This window comes from Epinephelus moara, chromosome 14 (assembly GCF_006386435.1).
Source record: "Epinephelus moara isolate mb chromosome 14, YSFRI_EMoa_1.0, whole genome shotgun sequence".
Lineage (NCBI taxonomy): Eukaryota > Metazoa > Chordata > Actinopteri > Perciformes > Serranidae > Epinephelus > Epinephelus moara.
In genome coordinates this window covers 2,206,393-2,227,659 of record NC_065519.1, presented here as the reverse complement: position 1 = coordinate 2,227,659, position 21,267 = coordinate 2,206,393, and the positions used below count along the sequence as shown (strand labels likewise).

Genomic DNA, 21,267 nt, shown 5'->3' with positions numbered 1-21,267 from the left:
CCTTTGATACGCATACGTACATGATTTTTTTAAGATAATAAAATAAAATAATAAATATAAGCATTTAAAATTTTATACATTTGCTTGGGATTATAAAACGGTGTTTGCTTTAGGTTTGATACTCATTTTTTTCGATGATAAAATATTAATAAAATAATAACAAATTTTACTTAAGATTTTGTACATTTGTTTGGGATTTTAAAACACTACCTGTTTCACCTTTGATATTCTTCCGTGTTTTTAAGACAATAAAATAATAAAATATTATTGACAAAATAATATTAACATTATTTAAGATTTTGTAGAATTGTTTGCGATCGTAAACTAGTGCTTGTTTCACCTTTGATATTCATACGTTTCTAGGACAAAATCATAAAAAATAAATATATGAATATTACTTAAGATTTTGTAGATTTATTTGGGCTGATAAAATAGTCCTTGCTTCACCATTTATTTGCATACATACATGATTTTTTTTCTTTTATGTGAAAACTGAATAAAACAGTGACATCAGCCGCCTTTTATTAACTGTTTTCTGATTGGCGGATTCGCGCTCTGATTGGTTCTGGCGTCCTTCAATCACTCACTAGCCCCGCCCTCTTGAGCTTGACAGCGAACATAAAAAGGACATGTACCGGGCCGTTTATAACCACACAGCTACTTAGCTAGCTAATTAGCTAGCTCATAGCTCCTCGGACTTCATTGTCCGCGGGAATAACTGACGTCCAATGCTTTTATTTATCGCAACCTGCAGTATATATGTAGTGAATTAGTCATTTCAATGGCGTTCAATGGCCACCAACGCGACGATGAAAGTATCGACGAAGACGAAACGCCCACGAAGCAGCCGCGGTCCGACAAGGAGATGCCCGGGTATCTCAGAAACGAGCCCAACAATGAGGCGGCCGCGCCCGCAGGAAGAGCCACATCCGACCGGCGGACCTCCAACTCGACGGCGAGGCATCGGAGCGACTCGGTGAAGAAAACAAGGCCGCGTAGGTGTTACCGTTACTAGCATGGGCTGAGTGTAATTACTGGGGAACGCACCGTTGTTGTATATGTACACAAATCAAAGGCGTTCCCCGCTAAAGACTGAAAATACAGATTTGGAAAGAAAATCCAATTAACTGATAATTAGCCAGAAATACGCATAAAAATATAACGTTACAGTAAATATCTGTATGATGTGGCGGGATGATATTAAAATAATTCCGGTGTTGGTATTACAATGTAACATCGGTGAGCTGTGGCGTCAGTAAATAGACAGGATCTGTTTTGCAACAAGATGGCGTTCGCGGTACACACTGTACTTCTGCTTCTGTGGATGAAGCTGATGTCGTTATGTCGGCCAACATGTAGACACCAGCTCCACCCGCCCTCACCGTCACTAAGCATTTACATATTACAGATAAGACAATTTATTATGAGCACATGTGAAAGAAATAAAGACACAATGTTGGTGAATGATTTTTTTGTTGTTGCATATATTATCTCACACAATGCAGCATTTCCCTGGTTTGGGATGGACATTGGAGGCACCCTGGTGAAGCTGGTGTACTTCGAGCCCAAAGACATCACAGCCGAGGAGGAGCAGGAAGAGGTGGAGAACCTGAAGAGCATCCGCCGCTACCTGACCTCCAACACCGCCTATGGTAAGACGGGCATCAGGGACGTGCACCTGGAGCTGCAGGACCTGACGCTGTGCGGCAGGACGGGCAACCTGCACTTCATCCGCTTCCCCACTCATGACCTGCCGGCCTTCCTGCAGATGGGCCGCAACAAGCACTTCTCCAGCCTCCACACCACCCTCTGCGCCACGGGAGGGGGGGCCTACAAGTTTGAGTCTGATTTCCGCACGGTGGGTCTGCTGTTGTTCTCCTCTGTTTGCTTTTACAGGCTGCACAGTGCAGACTGACAGGAAGGAGAGACGACAGAGAGAAGGCAGAACATATTTTTAGCATTTTATGGGAATTAATGTAACAGAACAGGCAGTGATGGAGAACACCTGGAGCCCATATTTACAGATGTAGCAGCAAGTGGAGACAAGGACAGAAAGGGGCGTGTCCTCAAGCACCTGTCAAGATATCAAAGCAAATAATTTTCTTACTTCTGGACCATAACAAAGCATCAGGTAATTAATTTGGACAAATTAAAGGGACAGTTAAGACCTTTTGATGTGAGGCTGTGTGAGTGTATGTGTTTCCTACAGTAGGTGTCAGCACATCTCCAGGTTGGATACACAGGCTGGAGTACTAGCATGGACGCTAAGCACTGTACTGCTGTGGAGGGGGGCATCAGCAAAATATATTTTAGGCTCCTAAAAAATCATTCTCACAGGGTTCCAATGGGTCCTTGAAATCCTTGAGAGTTTGTGAATTTGAGGGGGGAATCAGGGTCTTTAAAGTTTTTTGAAAATAGACATAAATAGACATGGGTCATTGAAAGTCCTTAAATTTCTATACCTAAAATATTAATATCACAGGGTTCCCATGGGTCCTTGAAATCCTTGAGAGTTTGTGAATTTGAGGGGGAATCAAGGCCTGTAAAGTTTTTAAGACATAAATAGACATGGGTCATTAAAAGTGCTGAAATTTATATACCTAAAAATTAATATATCAGGATTCTCATAGGTCAATCCTTGAGAGTTTGTGAATTTGAAGGGGGGAATCAAGGCCTTTTAAGTTTTTTGAAAATAGACAAATGGTTAGTAGTCATTGAAAGTGCTTAAATTTCTATACCTAAAATGTTAATATCACAGGGGTCCCATAGGTCCTTGAAATCCTTGAGAGTTTGTGAATTTGAGTGGGGAAATAAATAAGGCCTTGAACGTTTTTTTTCCTAATTTGAATAAGCATAAATACATAAATAGATATGAGTCACTGAAAGTGTACCCAAAAAGTCAATTACACAGGGTTCCAATTGGTCCTTGAAATCCTTGAGGGTTTGAGCATTTGAGGGGAAATATATCAAGGCCTTGGAGGTTGTTTGAAAACAGACATCAATAGATATGAGTCATCGAAAATGCTTGAATTAATGTAATTAAAAAAAGAAATATCACAGGGTTCCGATGGGTCCTTGAAATCCTTGAGAGTTTATGAATTTGAGGGGTGAAAATAGACATAAATATATAGTAGTCATTGGAAGTGCTTACATTTCTATACCTAAAAAAATAATATCTCAGGGTTCCCATGGGTCCTTGAAATCCTTGAGAGTTTGTGAATTTGAGTGGGGAAATAAATAAGGCCTTGCACGTTTTTTTTCTAATTTGAATAAGCATTAATACATAATAGGTATGAGTCACTGAAAGTGCTTGAATTTATGTACCTTAAAACTCAATTACACAGGGTTCCCATTGGTCCTTGAAATCCTTGAGAGTTTGTGCATTTGAGGGGAAAAATATCAAGGCCTTGGAAGTTGTTTGAAAACAAACATCAATAGATATGAGTCATCGAAAATGCTTGAATTAATGTAAGTAAAAAAATGAATATCACATGGTTTCCATGGGTCCTTGAAATCCTTGAGCATTGGGGGGGGTCAAGGCCTTGACAGTTGAATAAATAGATATGGGTCATTGTAAGTGCTTGAATTCATGTACCTAAAAAACAATATCACAGGGTACCTACAGGTCCTTGAAATTCTCGGGAATCTGTTAATTTTAGGAGGAAAAAATATCAAGGTCTTTGAAGTTTTTTGAGAATAGACAAATAGATGTGGGTCATTGAAAGTGCTTGAATCTATATACATAGGAGAAAGCAATATCATCGGGGTTCCCATGGGTCCTTGAAGTCTTTAAGAGTTTGTGAAATTTTTGGGGTGAAAAATCAAGGCCTTGAATGTTGTTTTTTAACAGATACAGATGTGGATCATTGAAAGTGCTTGCATTTATGTACCTAAAATACATATCACAGGTTTCCCATGAGTTCTTGAAATCCTTGAGAGTTTGTGAATTTAAGAGGGGAAAATACCAAGGCCTTGACAATTTTTTGAAAATAGACACCAACAGACATGAGTGATAGATGCTTGAATTCATGTACCTAAAAATCAATATCACAGAGTACATACAGGTCCTTGAAATCCTCGGGATTCTGTTAAATTTAGGAGGGAAAAATATCAAGGTCTTAGAAGTTTTTTGAGAATAGACAAATAGATGTGGGTCATTGAAAGTGCTTGAATACATAGGAAGAAGCAATACCACAGGGGTTCCCATAGGTCCTTGAAATCTTTAATTTTGGGATTGGGATTTCCCATAGGTTCTTGAAATCCCTGAGAGTTTGTGAATTTTTAAATTTAAAAACAAAAATAATATCACAGGGTTCCCATGGGTCCTTGCAATAAGTGTTTGTGAATTCGAGTGAGGAAAAAAAAATCAAGGCCTTGAAAGTTTTTTATGAATCGACATAAAAATATGTGGGACATTTTTAACAAACTATGGGATGTACAGATGCACAAGACATGTTCCTATAGTGATGAAGGTTCCTGTTTGCTCTTCCTCCTCCCCCAGTTTCCCGCCTCTGTCTCCTCCTGACCAGTGACCACATCCCCTCAGTGACGTAACCCATGTTCTCTTTCCTCTCACCACAAAGATGGCCGACCTGCAGCTTCACAAGCTGGACGAGCTGGACTGTTTGATTCGGGGGGTGCTGTACATCGACTCGGTGGTGTCCTGCGGACCCTCAGAGTGCTACTACTTTGAAAACCCCACTGACCCCGATCGCTGCATCCAGAAGCCGTACACACTGGAGAACCCCTACCCTCTGCTGCTGGTCAACATAGGGTCGGGGGTCAGCATCCTGGCCGTCTACTCTGAGAACAACTACAAACGAGTTACAGGGACCAGGTAACTATCACTGCTGCAGATTCTCTCAGGTTATCAGCCATTTAATGTTAGGGTTTGTTTTCCTGCAGTTTTTAGAGCAGTGTTACATATTTAAAGATATTTGGGTTTGCTTTGTGGGTCACTGGCCTCATATGTCAGCAGAGAAACAGAACAGGAACAGAAAACATGTAATGTGACAAGCTAACCATAGCCCAGTCTCAGAACCTATCAGCTGTCGTCGTGACAACGATAAAGGGGCCAGAATTTTGGGCTGTTTCAGTGTAGCCAGCAGATCTCCAGCCCAAGACTTCCTCCTCCATGTGCCGCTCATTCAGACTATTTTATACTATTTTCTTCACAGATACCTGCACATGAAGGCAGATGAATTATAATAAACGCTAATATATACATATAATATATATAATATATATCATGTAGGTGTGTGTGTGTGAAGCTCCGACACATAGCGCAGGTGAGAGGCTGCAGGATGATAATGAATTAAACCAAAATGTGTAATATATATATTTTTGTGATTGTAAAGGTTTTGTGCCAAGTATTGTGTTTCATTACCTTTTTTTAAATGCAAATTATGTCCTCAAAGGAAAACTTTAACATCCGTATCTCACTTTATTTTTATTGCTGCAAAATGTATCAGGCACGTGATTATATTCTTCTAGCAGGCTACCAAAAGTTTAATTTGTATTTGTAATATTAATAATTGATATAATAACAAAATTGATACTTGGCTGTGCTGTAAGAATTGTTCCCCACCCCTGCTCTCCATATAGACCGTTTACCTGCTGCTCGCATGTGACTGGTCAGTACTGCTCGGACTACATATGGAAACCAAAACAGTCCTGACACAAAATCTTCTGCACACATACACAGGTATCTGTTTCTAGACATGAACCCTACCAGGCTGATACAGGGTTAAAGTGATGCAGGTGTAGATGTAGGTGGGTGCAGTCCAGTCAGGTGGGTGGTCAGTTTGGTGACGTCCGTCCTCTGTGTCTCCCTCGAGCCCTGGTGTTGAAAGTAGCAGCTTTTTATATTCACAAAACCACTTCCTGTACTCAACTGTTGGCCTGTAAGCTGAAGCATAATGGGTCTTTGTTAATTTGATTTGGGTTCACTTTACAGTTTGAAATATGTTGGTTAAACAGAGTTTGACTCTCTCCACTGGTTTGTTTTCACATGTGGTTTTTCTGTCTGGTGGCTTTGAAAGCGACTCATGAAAACTGCTCCGTGGACATAATGGCTCTTTGTGCTGAGAAGGAAACACTAGATATGTGTAGCTGAATTTAGAGTCTGTATACAGCTGAAAACATGCAGGTGCTGCCGCAGTGTGGCAAGTCAAGTGCTGCCCCTAACACACACACTGGACACGTCGCACTGCAGCTCCTCAACAGAAGTCCATGCAGTTATTATTACTTTTACTGAAAGATCTGAACTTCCTCCTCCTCTGCATTACTTAAAATCATGTGTGTACCGCCACTAGTTAGACTTTATTTCTCAACTGAAGAGCCGATCTCCAGAGCCATGACTCGCCAGGCAGGAGCTTTTTGGCCATTGTCTTCATAATGACGGATTGTGGGTTGTTTAGTTTGGGATATGTCTTGACCTCAACAATGAGTCTTTCCTCATCCAGCCTGTCTCAAATCAAAGTCTTAAAAATGCTAAGACATGGGAAATAGGATTTTATGAATTGCTTTTCTGACATTGCGTTTTAAATCTTGAAGTAATTGGTATTTATGGTAATTTATGGATAGCGTCTTGAATAAGCAGCAACACTCATATTTTGTTTTCCAGCAGCAAAGCTCAGAGCAGAGGATCCACTGTGGCCACGAGACAAAATCTCTTGTTTTATGTTACAGTGAACATTTGAGCAGAGAAAAAGTCCCTAACCCTGAATAACTGATGTTGGTTCATGTTTTATCTTTTCTAGTTTTGATTATTGTCAAAATTTGTCTTAAAGTCTTACGTATAACTCGCCATGTGGTGTCAGAACCCTGGTATGATGTGCATAACTTGTAGTACTTTTCACAGAGATGCACAAGTTTAGTCTCTATTTGAGACGTTACAGTCACTCCGCAGTGGAGACTGAAGTGTTCGTAGAAGGTTGTTATATCGTCTCTCTGTTACTCGTGTGTCTGCAGCCTGGGTGGTGGGACCTTCCTGGGCCTGTGCTGCCTGCTGACCGGCTGCTCCACTTTCGAGGAAGCTCTAGAAATGGCTTCTCAGGGGGAGAGCACGCGAGTGGACAAGCTGGTCCGGGACATCTACGGAGGAGACTATGAGAGGTTTGGGCTGCCAGGCTGGGCGGTGGCCTCAAGGTGAGATTCACCTTTAATCTTTGACATTTACTGCAGGTCACAAACCTGTTTTACAAACACAGTCCCAGCTTTAATGAAACAGGGAACCTGGACGGTGCTAAATTAGTTTCCTGTCCCAGCGTGAAAACAAGAAGCCTTGCTTTGAGCTTGATGCAGTTTGAGCATATTAACATCTGTCTGTCACTTTCAATATGTGCAGTTCCCAGATGTGCTTTTTACATTTTGCTGGATTTAAACAGACTCCTGAAGTCTTTGTTCGTCTAACATGGTTCATGTTTTGGTTTGATAGTTTTGGCAACATGATGTCCAAAGAGAAGAGGGAGTCGGTGTCCAAAGAGGACCTGGCCAGAGCCACACTGGTCACCATCACTAACAACATCGGCTCCATCACCAGGATGTGTGCTCTCAACGAGGTCAGTAACATGGAGGTTTGCGGGGGACTTACTATAGCTCAGTATTTTATTGTCATGTGTGCTTCAGTGGCTAAAAGACTCCAGGTGGATGTCAAGATACAGCAGGGAGGAAATATTTCTTAAAATCCGTCCCCCTCCAGTTTCCCTGCTGGTCATTTCCTCTCTGCCTTCAGCCTCTTTACGGTGCTGCCTTGTGGCGTCTTGATCAAGCAGCATTGTACAGGGCTATGAAGGCGCAGAGGACGTACGCTGCATTATCCACGTGTCTTAACACCCTCAGCAGATGTTCAACTCTAAAACCAAATAAAATCAGCAATAATGGATGAGATGTTTTTAATTTATCAAAGTAACATGTTTCAAATACACAGCCCCAAAACTACTTGGATAAAATAATAGATTTATAGTAGGGCTGGGCGATATGTCCTGTTATATCACAATATTTTTTGGCTACATATTGATGGCATGGCTCTATATATCTCTCTATTTTTATATCTTCTCAAAAACATTTCATTAATGCAAAAAACCACTAAGACGATATGAACGGTAAAACTATATTAAAACATCCATTCACAGCCTCTTACAGAAAGTGGCAGTATAATCCAAGTCTCATTTATCCAGTCTTTTGTTGAGTACTTGACAAACATGAATTTTATCTAAATCATTAAAATATAAAATACCTCCACCTATGAGCAGCTCACCCTGAGCGCCCTGTGCGTGGTCATATTGAGGGTGAAATTTTAGGAGAGTCTTTGAACAATCAGATTGACCATCTTAGCTGAAATCAGCTGTTGTATAACTGCCTCAACAGATCTTACAGTTTGACACTCTGATAATATTTGTCAGTTATATTTCATAAACGTTTATTCTCTTTGATCTCTAAGAACATAGAGCGAGTGGTGTTTGTGGGGAACTTCCTGAGAGTGAACACCCTCTCCATGAAGCTGCTGGCCTACGCCATGGACTACTGGTCTAAAGGACAGCTCAAAGCTCTCTTCCTACAGCATGAGGTAAATCACTCAAACCTTACTAACCTCAGAGACCAAATATAAAGTTCTGTGTTTTGATGGTCTGAACTATTCCTGACTCTGAGTTCTCTTTGTGTTTTCTTAGGGTTACTTCGGAGCGGTCGGCGCCCTGTTGGAGCTTCTGCATCCGTCCTAATGCATCCAAACTACACCCAAAGAAGCACTTGTCAATCTGCTGCAAAGACCATTAGCACTTTAGACTGTCCTGAAGTAATTCCACAGTGGGATGTTAGCCACACCAGCAGGTCACTGGTAAATTTTATCTGTCAAACATTTGGAGGTCTCAGAAATCATGCTGGTTTGTAAGATGGTGAAAGTGGCTTCTAAATGTTGACTCACATCTCTCGTTGTGGTCGATGGATAGAAGTGTGTTTCCTGCTCGGACCAAAGCTGAACGCAGCAAAGTCACTGTCTGCAGAAACAAGACAGATTTGGTCTGAAACATCTCAAGGAAATTCACCACAGTTGCCTGAAACACTCGGGTTAGAAAGCACTCGTCATCGTTTAGTCTTGTGGACTGCAGGTACCCTCAGACGGGTCAGGTCCTGGGCCAAACATTTGTAAGTGTTTTCTAGGGTTTATTTGACCCTGTTTAGGTACCAGGTGGATGGTTTAACTGTAGTGATTTTTAAGATAAACACAGGAAAGATGTCCCCAGTAAATCATCACTCATCTTTGCTTATGTCCTGAATATATTTTTAATTTACTGTCTTGTCTGTAAAAGGTCAGAAAATAACTAAAAATGTCTGACTTAAGTTTCCAGAGCCAAAGATGACTTCTTTAAAATACTTGTTTCACCCAAAAACAAAACAATTCTGAACCCAAAGATATAAAGTTTACAATCATATAAGACAAATAAATATTTATATTTGACAAGCTTGATCAAGGAAACGATAAAAGAAGGAAAGGTCATGAGGTCAGTGACAGCGTTTGAGGAGCCAGACTGAGTTAAAGGGGCGGCACAGCAAATCACACTATAACACCAAATCATTGATGTTTCACCTTTAACTGAATTTTTTCCATCTGATTAAAAACGCAAGTTGTGTGATGTTGACTGATGATTTTTTATCTAAACATGCACTTTTGTTTTCCTGTTATTGATCTCCAAACAGATCATTTCTGCATCCAGCTGCTGCGTCTCAGCCCCCGTTTCCTGTTAGCAGGTACACGTTTGGTTAGTTATTAACAACTAACCAAACGTTAAACTTTTAATGATATTTAATAATTAGGGATGGGCAACACAAGCAAAAACACTATTCGAAAATCGTGGCAACTATTCGACAATTTTTCAAATAATCGAGCACACTATTTCATGTAGTTTTTATCTGCTGGAGGGTCACGTAGGGGAGCGTAGCGCGACAAAAATAGAAGACCCGCGTAATGCTGTGTTCCCACCAAACGCGAATTTGCGAATTCGCGTTTGGTGGGAACACAGCATAAAATAGAGAGTTGTCGCGCGACAGACGGGGTTGTCCGTTGTTGCCGGTGGAGCTGCTGTAATTGATTAACGGGGGCAAGCTGCTATTTTCGTTTATTTTGTCGAAGTTGTTCCACACGTAACTTTCTGATGACTGTAGTAGTCTCTGCATGTTTCTCCTGTTTGTAGAAGAGCATCAAACTAGCTGGTAGCCCATCTCACGCTGCTGTAGTAATCCTAGACTGCCCTTGTGCGGTTAGGAGCTGAATTGCATGTCAAATAAAGGGGGGAAATAAGACGGCGAATAGTAATGGTCGCATTATAAAATCGATTTTTCAAAAATAAAACGACTATTCGAAATTCGAAAATCTTGACCCATCCCTATTAATAATATTCAGGAGGACTGATGTTAGATAATGTTTCCTATTATTGTCAGGAGGTGGTGCTACTCGCCAAATAATTATAAATCTGGACCTTCGTCACTTATCAGTATTTGTGACTTTGTTTGTCAGTTATCTAAGTTAGCATTTGTGCTTTGTTTAGCTAACGTTAGCGAGCTGTATCTCTGTTGAGTCGTGCCATGTTGATCTGGACCGTAAACGTCAGAAAGCAGTATTTCAGTTTGTTATTGTCATTCTCTACGTACAGCAGCACACAGGGAACAAAATGTTACTTTGGAATCCAGGTGCAGTAAAAATATTTAGCAAACAAGACATTCAACATGGACAGGGTAACATTAAAGTGTAATAAAGTGCATTGCAAATACTCATAAGAATAAAATAGGTGAGTGCAGAGGAATAAATATTGCACAGTTATGTACTGATAAAACAACAAGGTGACAGTTTGGAAAACCGTTCGTTGTCATGACTTGTGTGTGCAGCAGCTAATTATTGTTAAGTGACTAACGTAAGTACGAGTACAAATCACTGAGGCAAACTGCGAGGCATTATAGCACACAGACAAGTCCTAGTTTAGCGGATATTTACCAAACTAATAGATCGTATCATTGAGTCCAGAGCGAGTAATAATCAGAGCCAGTAAGAACTGATGTGGTCATAATCACAGTCTGGTCAGTGACAACAGGTCGAACCTGCCCTGTTTGTTCATGTATCCCGATGTCACGTCAGATATGTTTAACCCAACAGGGGCCTGAGACAGAGCCATGATCTGTTTGGAGACCCATAACAAGGAAAACAAAGGCACACGTTTAGATAAAAAACACAAATCAACATCATGTAATGTGAGTTGTTAATCAGGTGAAAGGATTTTTCAGGTAAAGCTGAAACAACAAACTATTGGCAATGTTCAACTCTAGTCCCTAGTTGGGCTTTTACATTTACACCTAAAATGTTATTAAAAATATACATCATACAACCATCATACACTGTAAACATGGAAGGCACTATACACCAGAACTTTGACACTAATAACCCTCAGAAGTCAAAGAGCACATTCAGCTCAGAGTGGCCACAGCTCTGGTTTGCTTTAATCCAGCACTGACTCTTGTTGTGATGGATTTCAAATCTGAAATCAGTTTGATTTCGGTCAATAACGTGTTCCAGAGTTGACAGCCCTTAATGGAAAAAGCGAATTGTCCAAATTTAAATTTACGATATGGTATTTTACAGCTGCCATTCACGCTGCTGCTCCTCGTTACTCCATTACTGTATTGTCTTTGAATACATCTGGAAAGAAGCTCTGGAGCTAAACTGATGATACGTTTGAAAACTTATTTCAGGAAACAAAAGTTAATGAAGCTGACAAGACGTCACTGCCATCATTTCCTTATTTTGTAGTTTCCTCAGTGAGAACCAGGAATTATTTGACATTCTCCTGTCTATATTGGACTAATCCTTTCAACACTACATGTTGCTCTAAATAACAACATACTGGAAATAAAACAAGAGTGTTCAATCTTGTAAATGTTCGAGATGATCTCTGAGAGTTGAGATGATTTAACTCTGAAATAAAAGGTGCTCAATAGCATGACTGTCGAGGAAGATTAGGTCCGTCATAGTTCACCCATCCATCTGGTACTCACAGTAAGCTTAATCAACACAATGAGAATTAGTTACATCCACTTATAAGCGTTTCAGTGTTTAGCTTTTACTCTTCTAATCAGACTTTTAAGCCAGGTTTTCTCACTGGATGTTGACACCATAATGGATTAAAAATGCACCAGAGGTCACCACTTCATCAAACGTGTTCTTTAATGGAGACATGAACTGTTACTGTTATAAACTTGCATCATTCATAAACGTCTCCCGGCTGAGGTCTGAGTGTCTGTAGAGATCACATGAACCCAGTTTTTAACTTTCCAGCAGTTCTGCTATCAGGACATCTGAACAGTCAGTTTTGGCGTTAGTGAGACTGCACTGTAACGTATGAGTGATAACATTAAGTCCCTCTCTGACCTGCCCTGCTGAAGTGCCCTTGAGCCACTGCATCCCTCTGCTTGTCCAGTGAAAAGGTGTCGATGAATGTGAAAGTAGAGGTAAACACAGGGGCATTATCACATCCCTGAATCTTCCCCAGATTCTATAAGCAAAGTGATTTTAATGCAAAAACTTGATGCATTCCTCCAGTGGAGGTTCTAGGTCATGTGACCCCTGACCACTTTTGTCTCGTTCAGTTTGTACTTTAATGTTTGAGTGTAATGCACGTCTTTGTTTTCCAGGAGACATTTAACAGTCTCTGCTGTGTGTTATGTGTTCTCTGTCCATCATTTCATTCATCCGTCCCATTTCACTGTCTCATGTTCATTCAGTCATCGGTCCATCACGGATCACAGGGACCACAATCAGTCGTCACCAACCTGACGGAGAGGTTAGACTCCTGAAATCATTGGAGACTCAGTGGACACAGTTTTTCAGCCGTCAGTCATAGAGATAGTGAACCTGTATAATTCAGTGAGTTGATATTAAATAAAGTGCCTGTCATGTTTTTGTAGAGAGACGATGATGTGTTGAGCAGTGTGGTTTTAAACGACACAAACTGGTCTGTAACTCTGTAGGTTTCCTTCTGTGGTTTGAGTTTAACAAACATAACAAAGAGAACTTTGTATGTTTTTGTTACTGTCATGAAACATTTCTTATTGTCACTATGAAATACAAACTTTTCATATCTTTGTGTCTGCTTGTGTTTTTATTGGAGAGCTATTAAAGCACCTCTGAAGGTCAGTGTTGATCACAGTTTACGGCGTGCTGATGAACAGACTCAGGCTGCTTCTGTATCTGTTTCCAGTCTTTATGCTAAGCTAAGCTAACAGGCTGCTTGATGCAGCTTTATTTACTCATGTAAATGTAATATAATCGTAGCACTCCTGTTCTTATGGAAATGTAGCAATTTTATTTAGAAGAATAATCTTTATTGTTATTGCACAAACAATGAAATTCTGTTGTTCAAGTACGAGTTGTAAGTTCAAGTAGAAAAATACAAGCATCAATATATACTTAGATTACATCAAAAAAATAAAAGTATTCATGCTGAATCTTCAATTTCAGAAATATTAAATCACAAATATTGATACCCTTACACGTACACAATAATATTAATGCATTTTAAGTTGAAGCCAGTAAATAATATTTATCATATATAGAGTTAAGTAGCGGTCACGTCTCTGTCCATAATAATGTGCTGTAATAATTTACAACAAAAAGTAAAAGTACGATATTTGCATCTGAAATGTAGTGTAGAAGTAGATACAAGCATAAAGTACAAGTACCTCTAAAATGCTTTTAAAAATACTTAGTTACTTTCCATCAGTGCCTTACTATAACTATAACACACGGTGATTAAACAGCTGTGGTCACAGAATGCTGTTAGATATCAGCTGTTCTTCACCCTTCACATCCTGTAACTGACAGTGGTGGAAAGTAACTAAGTATATTTACAATTTTGAGGTACTTTTGTTACTTGAGTATCTTTAATTTACACTGTTACTCCACTACATTTCAGAGAGAAATGTGCTTTTTACCCAACTACAGTTACTGCACAGCTTTAGTTACTAGATAGATCATTAATATAAGATAAAAATCATCTAATAAATTAAGATGTATTTTTATGGATGAAGCTGCGAAACAACACTGAAGGAGAAAATAACTCAGACTGCTGAAGGACTCATCCTCTGCTTTATGCACAGTGAAAGCATGAAAATAAAAATGAAATTAAACTTTAATTCTAGTCATGAAAATGCAATAAAGGGACATTTCACAGTATTTTTCAAATGAAGACCACATCAGAAACAACTGTACGTAGACAGATCAGATCTGGACTTTATTCTCCCAGAGAGACTAAATATTATTTAAAACACAGTTTCGGATTTGTGAAACTTTTATTCCACTTGTGAAACTGCAATAAAGGGACATTTCACTGCATTTCCACAGGCATTTAACCTCTCTGTGATAATCAAGTCCAGATTTAATAAGTCTAAGTTTAGTTTTTGGTCTGGACCTGGTCTGATGTGGTCTACATGTGGGAAAACATGCAGTGAAATGTCCCTTAATTGCATTTTCACAAAAACAATAAAGGTTTGACACATTTGAAAGTGGTTTTCAGACAGATTTGAGGCTTCACCTTAAAAATATAACAAGCTTTCAGAGCAATAAGAGCCTCAAAAAGAGGAAGACCACTGCTCAGCAATGTAAATTACTTTCCCCTTAACTCTCCCCTTAACTGTTCTCCAGCTTCAACATTAAAGTGATGAACACATTAATGCATCATTTATAATCCAGTAATCTATGATGTTCAAATGAGCCACACTGCAGAGACCTGAGCAGTTTTACCTTTGTACTTTTACTTCAGTCTGAATGCAGGACTTTAACATGTAACTGAGTATTTATACTCTGTAGTATTGCTAGTTTTATTAAAGTATAAAGATCTGTGTGTTGATATCAGGGGACATACAGCTTTGATGTAAAGTCACATTAAGGTCCTGGTGTGCAGCCCCCTCTGCTGCAGGTCAGTTTAAGGTAAGGACATTTTCTTCATCTTACAGTCAATATCTTTTCCCCTAAAGAAGCTTTGCAGGTATGTTCCGCTTGTAAATCTTCCTCGGACACGGACTCTTCCTCCGGCACGTAGCCTGCGTGTGAAATAACTCAAATTCACGTTTTTGGGAGTTATGCAAGAGAGGAGGGCTGTTACAGAAACATCCATGAAAGAGTTAGTGTCCTTCCAGGGAATAGATCCAGCCCACTTCAGCCCTGCAGCCTCCTCCTCCTCCTCCTCCTCCTCCTCCTCCTCAGTGAAGGCTGCACAGCTGGCAATTTACAGACAATAAGTCTGAGAGGAGTAATTGGCTGCTCGGTGGATCACTGCTCTGCTAATCTGACCCGGGTTTGATGGAGGAGATGATTTAACACAAGTGCCGGGATATTTCTTCATCCTTAGTCTTCGAGGTTCAGTTTGTGACCTCCTGGATCAGCAGCTCCTCCGTCTCCACTGGAACCGTTATCACCTCCTCATACTGGGACCATAAGGTAAGATGGGTCTGAGGGAGAAGTGAGGAGAAGGGCAGAAGTTAAGGGTCCTTAGGAAAGAGTCCTGACGAGCTGGTTTTAAACAGTAAAACTAAAAAACAAGCTGCGTTTAATACTCACATGCTGGAGATTAAATCACACCTCATGTGCTGTATTTTATCTGATAACTGTGAGGCAGCATTGAGCTCTGAAGTCAAACTAAATCCAGCCTCATTCTTAAAATCTACACATTTAAAACTTTGACTTTTAGCATTCTGGATGTTGGAGGTGGAAAAATGTGAGGAATGCTGCAACAGGAAACAAAGTGTGTTCCCAAAGCCAAATATTGACTCGGAAAATCATCTATTCACAGGAAGCTCTGCTGCCAAGTGTCTGGAGTGGTGTATTAAACTGGTACCAGTCTCTAACAAGGCTCCATCATTAAGAGTAATTAAGGGACTGTTCATTACTTATGAGAGGGGAGGGGTGGCGCAAAAATGTGGAGGCATGTCAAAAAAAATTAAGCATTGGAGAGGGACGTTTTATTTTGGCTGAGGGGAGGGGCTACACATCTACATGGCTGTATTTTGTTTTTATTTTACTGCTGATTTTTTTTTAAGAAAACCTTTAAAAATCACAAAAATTAAATTAGAAACTGTTAAAATAGAAAATATTGTTGCATTTTTACATTTCCGATGGTCCTTGAACACATCATGTGCAACAAGCGGTAATCAATACAATTTATCTTTTACTATTTTTTACTAATACTATTACTACTATTAGTTTTAAGTATTCCATAAGGCCACAACAACAAGCTACTAAATAATAGAGAGGCCTTTTCTTCTGGGGTCCTGCCGCCCCAGCCCCCCTTGATACGCTTTACCTGCTCTCTGGGGGAGATGGGCGGAGTTATCTGATGTCACATGAGTCCCGAAACACACCGTATCGTTATGTCAAAATGACTAAAGCTCTCTGGTGCCCACTCAACGGCCACTAGCTACTGAGAGGACGTGGAGAGAAAGAACATGAAATCAGCAGGAAGAGGGCTTGTTAAGTTAGCTGTTAGCAGGTAACTGGTAGCTGTTAGCTGTTAGCAGGTAGCTGTTAGCTGTTAGCAGGTAACTGGTAGCTGTTAGCAGGTAGCTGGACTGTAGGAAGTGACTGGAGGTAAATCCATGACCCTCCCTCCACAGTTTATCGGCACTAGCCAAAAATAAACCGTAACATGAGCTAGCCATCATGACAACAAGAGACAAAAACTGAGGCTTCTTCAGCTCCAGGATTTCATCTTCAACTTTCAAACATCAAAGGGTAATTTTTAAAAATCTAAAAGTCATTTACGGTGGAGGGAGGGTCATGTGTTTTCCTCCAGTCACTCAGAGAGGGTCAAGGAAAAATATATGGAGCATCAGGGAAGGTAAAAAAACCCGACACAGTCACACTCCAGCCCCCCCCCCCAAACAGTCACACTCCAGCCCCCCCCCCCAATAAGTAAAGAACAGTCCCTAATGAATAATGAATTATTTACTGCTGCTGTGTAGTTTCAGTGTAGAGAAACATTGGAGTTACAGAATCCTTCCTAAAGGTGTTTTCTGTTTGTTGATCAGTGTTTGTGATGCACGAATTCATCCTCACTGTCTCCTGAGACACAAAGGCTGCAGTTTAAAATGTTTTTTAGTTGTTAATAATTTAATATATTTTGGTCCAGATGCTCTGCAGCTGTTTTCCAGAGGGTAAGTGGTGACATGGTGCATCGGTCAGGTTTTTCTTACGTCTTAAAGAGCTTGAAGGTCCAGTGTGTCAGGTTTAGGGGGATTTAGTCGTATCTAGTGGAGAGAATTGTAGATTGTTACCAGATGGAACTTCTCCTGGTCGTTCAGGAGGTTTGTACCAGGAGCTGAATTATCCACAGAGATCTCTTTCTTTACCAAACAAACAGACCAGCTGATTTAAACCAGTAAAAACACTGAATGAAGCAGTTTCACATTAAAAAAATTGATGCTTCTCCAATGCTGCTTTTTTCTCACATCTCCCGTCCATTCCAATAAACATAACTTTTCTAGGATGTGTAGATCTATGTTCATTGTCATCTGACTCCACACAAATGCACAGACTTATTGATTAAATGTCTATAAGCCAATCACAGTGCGCCACATCATCTAAAGTGGACTGCAGTAGAGTCACGCCCCCTTTTTTAACAAGCATGGCCGACCGTGAGGCCAGGAGGAAGAGCAGGACACCGTTTAGTCTGTTAATCAAATCGGTAAAGTACATAATTTGGTTTTTAAAGTAAAATGAGATGTTGTGTTACTTATAAATGTCAAAAAATCATGAAAGATTTACTTTAAAAGTATCCGTTCATTTTTGGCTAATGATTTATGAATGCATTTAGACGAGAAATCCACCTTTACAATATTTTTGTGTGTGTTTGGAACATGACTGGGTTCAAAATGGGTTTCGATGCAGACGTTCAGGAGCTGAATTATCCTCAGAGGTCTCTTCCTCTCCAAAACAAATAAATCGTGAACACATGAACGTGATATCTCAAGAACAGCTTCAGGGAATTTCTTCAAATTTGGCACAAACATCCACCTGGACTCAAAAATGAACTGTTTAGAATTTGATGGTCAAATGTCAAAGGTCAGTGTGACCTCACAAAACATGTTTTTGTCCATAACTCAAGAATTCATGCACTAATTCTGACAAAATTTCACACAAATGTCCAACAGGATAAAATAATGAAGGTCAAAAGGTCAAAGGTCAGCTTGACTGTGACATCATCATGTTTTAATGTCATATCTCAGGAACAGAAGGGGAGACATTTGGTCAGATACTGAATTGGTGACTCTAATCTTGAAACTGTGCTGTTTTTGCAACCTGACGGGTTCACATACGACTGTGAGGCGTTAATTCTAGTTTTACAAACACTGCTGTGTTTCATGGCGGGGCTGTGCCACCAAAACTGGGTCCTTTAAGCCAAAACATCTTTTCCGAACTATAACCAGGTGAGTTTTGTGTCTAAACATAACCACATGTTAATCACGTTGATGAAACATCAAAAACGTAAAGTCAAATAATACGTCCGTGGTTTGTAGACGTGACCTGTCCAGGGTGGACCCCACCTCTCACCCAGTGTCAGCTGGGATAGGCTCCACCCCCTATGACCCCAAACAGGATAAGCAGTTATGGCAAAAAAGAAAAGTTGCTATTAATATTTGTCCGTCAATCTGCTCATTGATTAATTGACTTCTTGTTTCAGTGAAGCTGTGACTCTAGTTTTCTGAAACCTGTTTGTCTCTGGTCTCTAACGCAGTTCGTTCCGTCCTCCGTCTCCTCCCTCTGATGTGGTTCGTGCCCATGTTGACTAGTTTAGGTATAAAGTTTCTCTGAGGTCAAACACATCACAGCGAGGCAGGAAAACATTTCCAGTTGCTCAGCTTTCACTTACTTCAGTCTACAAAGCAGCGCCGTGAGGTTCAGACCTCTGGGAGTGATTATCGGGCAGATTCATGTTGTTTGTCTGTGTGTGTTTTGGTGGGAATGTGTGTGTGTGTGTGTATGTGTGTGTGTGTGATGACCAAACTGTTGTGTGTGTTGAAGCAAAGAGTCGCCGTGCTGATCTGGAGAACTGTTGCTGCTGCTGGGTGATTAGAGCCTTTCACGAGACCTGATCCATGAGCACATTGGTATGATGGGTCTCTGCTTCAGCGAGGGGCGACAGAGGAGGAACAGTTCAGTGTGTGTGTGTGTGTGTGTGTGTGTGTGTGTGTGTGTATGGGAGCGAGACAGAGGGAGTTGGTTTGCGTAAGAGCTGGACTGATGCACGAGTGTTTGCCTTTTTTATTAAAGTCAAATAGTTGTCATGTGTGGCCTGATGTGACGGAGCTTCTGTTATACAAACTGTAAAATCATGAAATATTCTTTTATATTCTGTAGAAAACATATTTAATTAATGACCCACTTATTGTTTGTGTTGATTGGTTCTTTAAAGGCCTCAGTTCTCTTTCCACTGAATGGTTACAGGATAAGTACAGCTCATTTAATTTGGGTCTTATTGTCATAGTTTTGGCCACCTCTATAATCTCTGTCAGTTATGAAAACACTGTACTCACTATAGTAACTGCTGTGAACATGGTGTCTTTGCTGACCATAAGACACTCTACAGGTCAGGGGTCTCATTAATAAACACAGCGTACCCACCAAACGTGGCCTGAAAGAGGCGTTCGCCACTTCCCACGCTAAAGTTATGATCTATAAAAACAGACTTGATAAGAGAAGCTTTGACCCGTGCTTGGAGACAGGAAATCTGTGACGCAGATGATGAGGTGGAGCCTGCTTTTAGAAATTGTCAAATATTTCTTGGTGCACGCCATTTTTTCTTTTGTTTGAAAGTATATTTTAAGTATGGATCCTGCGCACTGTTTTATAAATGAGACCCCAGGTGATCAGACAGCTTTTCAACAGTTCAGTCAGATTATTTGGAGGTGCGACTGGAAGTTAGTGGACTCGACATGTTCAGAGGACGACTGTGTCTGTGAAGATAACAGGAAGTGTGTAAACCATGGTGGATGTTTACAAAAGACTGTCCGGGTTAAAATAATACTATAGCTACTGGTGGTTTTTACTCAGTCGTCCACAGAGAGGAGACGTGCACGTGTTGCTTTCAGTCGAAATGGAGGAGGGCTGATAAAAATGTAGGATTCTATATTTGTTTGCGTCCTCGTCTGTTTGCTGCAGGAGAAATCGTTCTCACTGCCTGCAGTGTCACAAAGTTCTTCCTCTGTGATTGTTGAACATTTGCGTCGACATAGCTGCTGTTCTTTGAGGCACAAACACCAAACCAGAATCATCTGATCAGGTCTCTGTGTCCAGTTTGGTTTTGGGCCTTCAAATTAAAGTGTGAGTCCATGATTATTATATTATACAGCAAAGAACCTCAGGCATTCGGTGGTCTGACCGTCTGTTCATCCATCTGTCCCATTCTCGTGAACAATGTTTCTAGAACACCTGAGGAAAATTTCTTAAGATTTGGCACAAACGTCCACTTGGACGCAACAATGACCTGATTAGATTTTGGAAGTCATAGGTCAAAGGTCAAGGTCATTGCAACCTTGTCTGTCTCATTCTTGTTAGTCTCGCTCACCAGACCTTTCTCAAGAAAAGAAAGGTCTGGCTGCGCCGACTCTCACTTTAAGATTGGCTGATCTATGCAGCGAACTTCCGCCCACTCAGACTACATTCTTGTGAACGTGATATATGAAGAACATCTTGAAGGAATCTTTCAAATGTGGCACAAACGTTCACTTGGACATGAACAAAATATCTCAAAAACACTATGAGGGAATTTCTTTGAAGTTGGCACTAACATCCATGGGATTTTGGAGGTCAGAGGTCAAAAATAAAGGTCACTGTGACCTCACTGTTTTTTATCCTTGTTAATGCAACATGTCAAGAACACCTTGAGGGATTTTTTATTTTTTTTTTAATTTGGCACAAACAGTCTCTTGGACTCAACAATGAATAGATTGAAGTTTGGTAGTCAAAGATCAAGGTTAATGTGACCTTACATCAGTCTCATTTTCATGAACACAATATGTCAAGAACACCTTGAAGGAATTTCCTCAGATTTGGCACAAACTTGGACTGAAGAATGAACTGATTAGAATTTTTGTGGTCAAAGGTCAAGGTCACCATAATCTCTCAAGACAGATTCTGCAATTTACATTGTAGAATCAGTCGGCAGCCCTGTGTGAAAGACGACTAGAGAGGGGGGGAGGGTGGGGCTTTGAGTTTGAACGATGCTG

The 21,267-nt window shown here is 40.4% G+C and overlaps 2 protein-coding genes across 6 annotated transcripts in view; both read left to right on the top strand.

Annotated features, from left to right (window-relative positions):
* The first annotated feature begins 594 nt into the window (after positions 1-594).
* Positions 595-9,400, top strand: pank2 (pantothenate kinase 2). 2 transcript variants are annotated; one of them, XM_050062150.1, is made up of 7 exons: positions 595-995; positions 1,506-1,858; positions 4,584-4,837; positions 6,973-7,149; positions 7,439-7,562; positions 8,444-8,569; positions 8,673-9,400. In XM_050062150.1, exons 1-7 carry the CDS (start codon positions 782-784, stop codon positions 8,721-8,723), a joined length of 1,299 nt encoding a protein of 432 aa, XP_049918107.1. In that variant the 5' UTR covers positions 595-781; the 3' UTR covers positions 8,724-9,400. The 2 variants fall into 2 exon arrangements, with proteins under 2 accessions (XP_049918107.1, XP_049918109.1); XM_050062152.1 differs by lacking the exon at positions 595-995 and having other exon boundaries at positions 1,721-1,858; positions 4,502-4,837.
* Positions 9,401-15,241: 5,841 nt separating this feature from the next.
* loxl3b (lysyl oxidase-like 3b) overlaps positions 15,242-21,267 on the top strand; it is a 37,344-nt gene continuing 31,318 nt past the window's right edge. For 2 of the 4 annotated variants that reach the window (XM_050062117.1, XM_050062116.1), the window contains exon 1: positions 15,243-15,484. The gene's annotated coding sequence lies outside the window, so the exon portion shown is untranslated. Of the gene's footprint in view, positions 15,485-21,267 lie in introns of all 4 variants that reach the window. The other 2 variants (XM_050062119.1, XM_050062118.1) reach the window with 2 other exon arrangements.

Bases quoted from the DNA above. Each gene is read 5' to 3' on its own strand.
- pank2 (XM_050062150.1), top strand. From the start codon at position 782: ATGGCGTTCAATGGCCACCAACGCGACGATGAAAGTATCGACGAAGAC. The intron at 1,859-4,583 runs GTGGGTCTGCTG...CTCACCACAAAG, and splicing joins TTGAGTCTGATTTCCGCACG to ATGGCCGACCTGCAGCTTCA. The intron at 4,838-6,972 runs GTAACTATCACT...GTGTGTCTGCAG, and splicing joins AAACGAGTTACAGGGACCAG to CCTGGGTGGTGGGACCTTCC.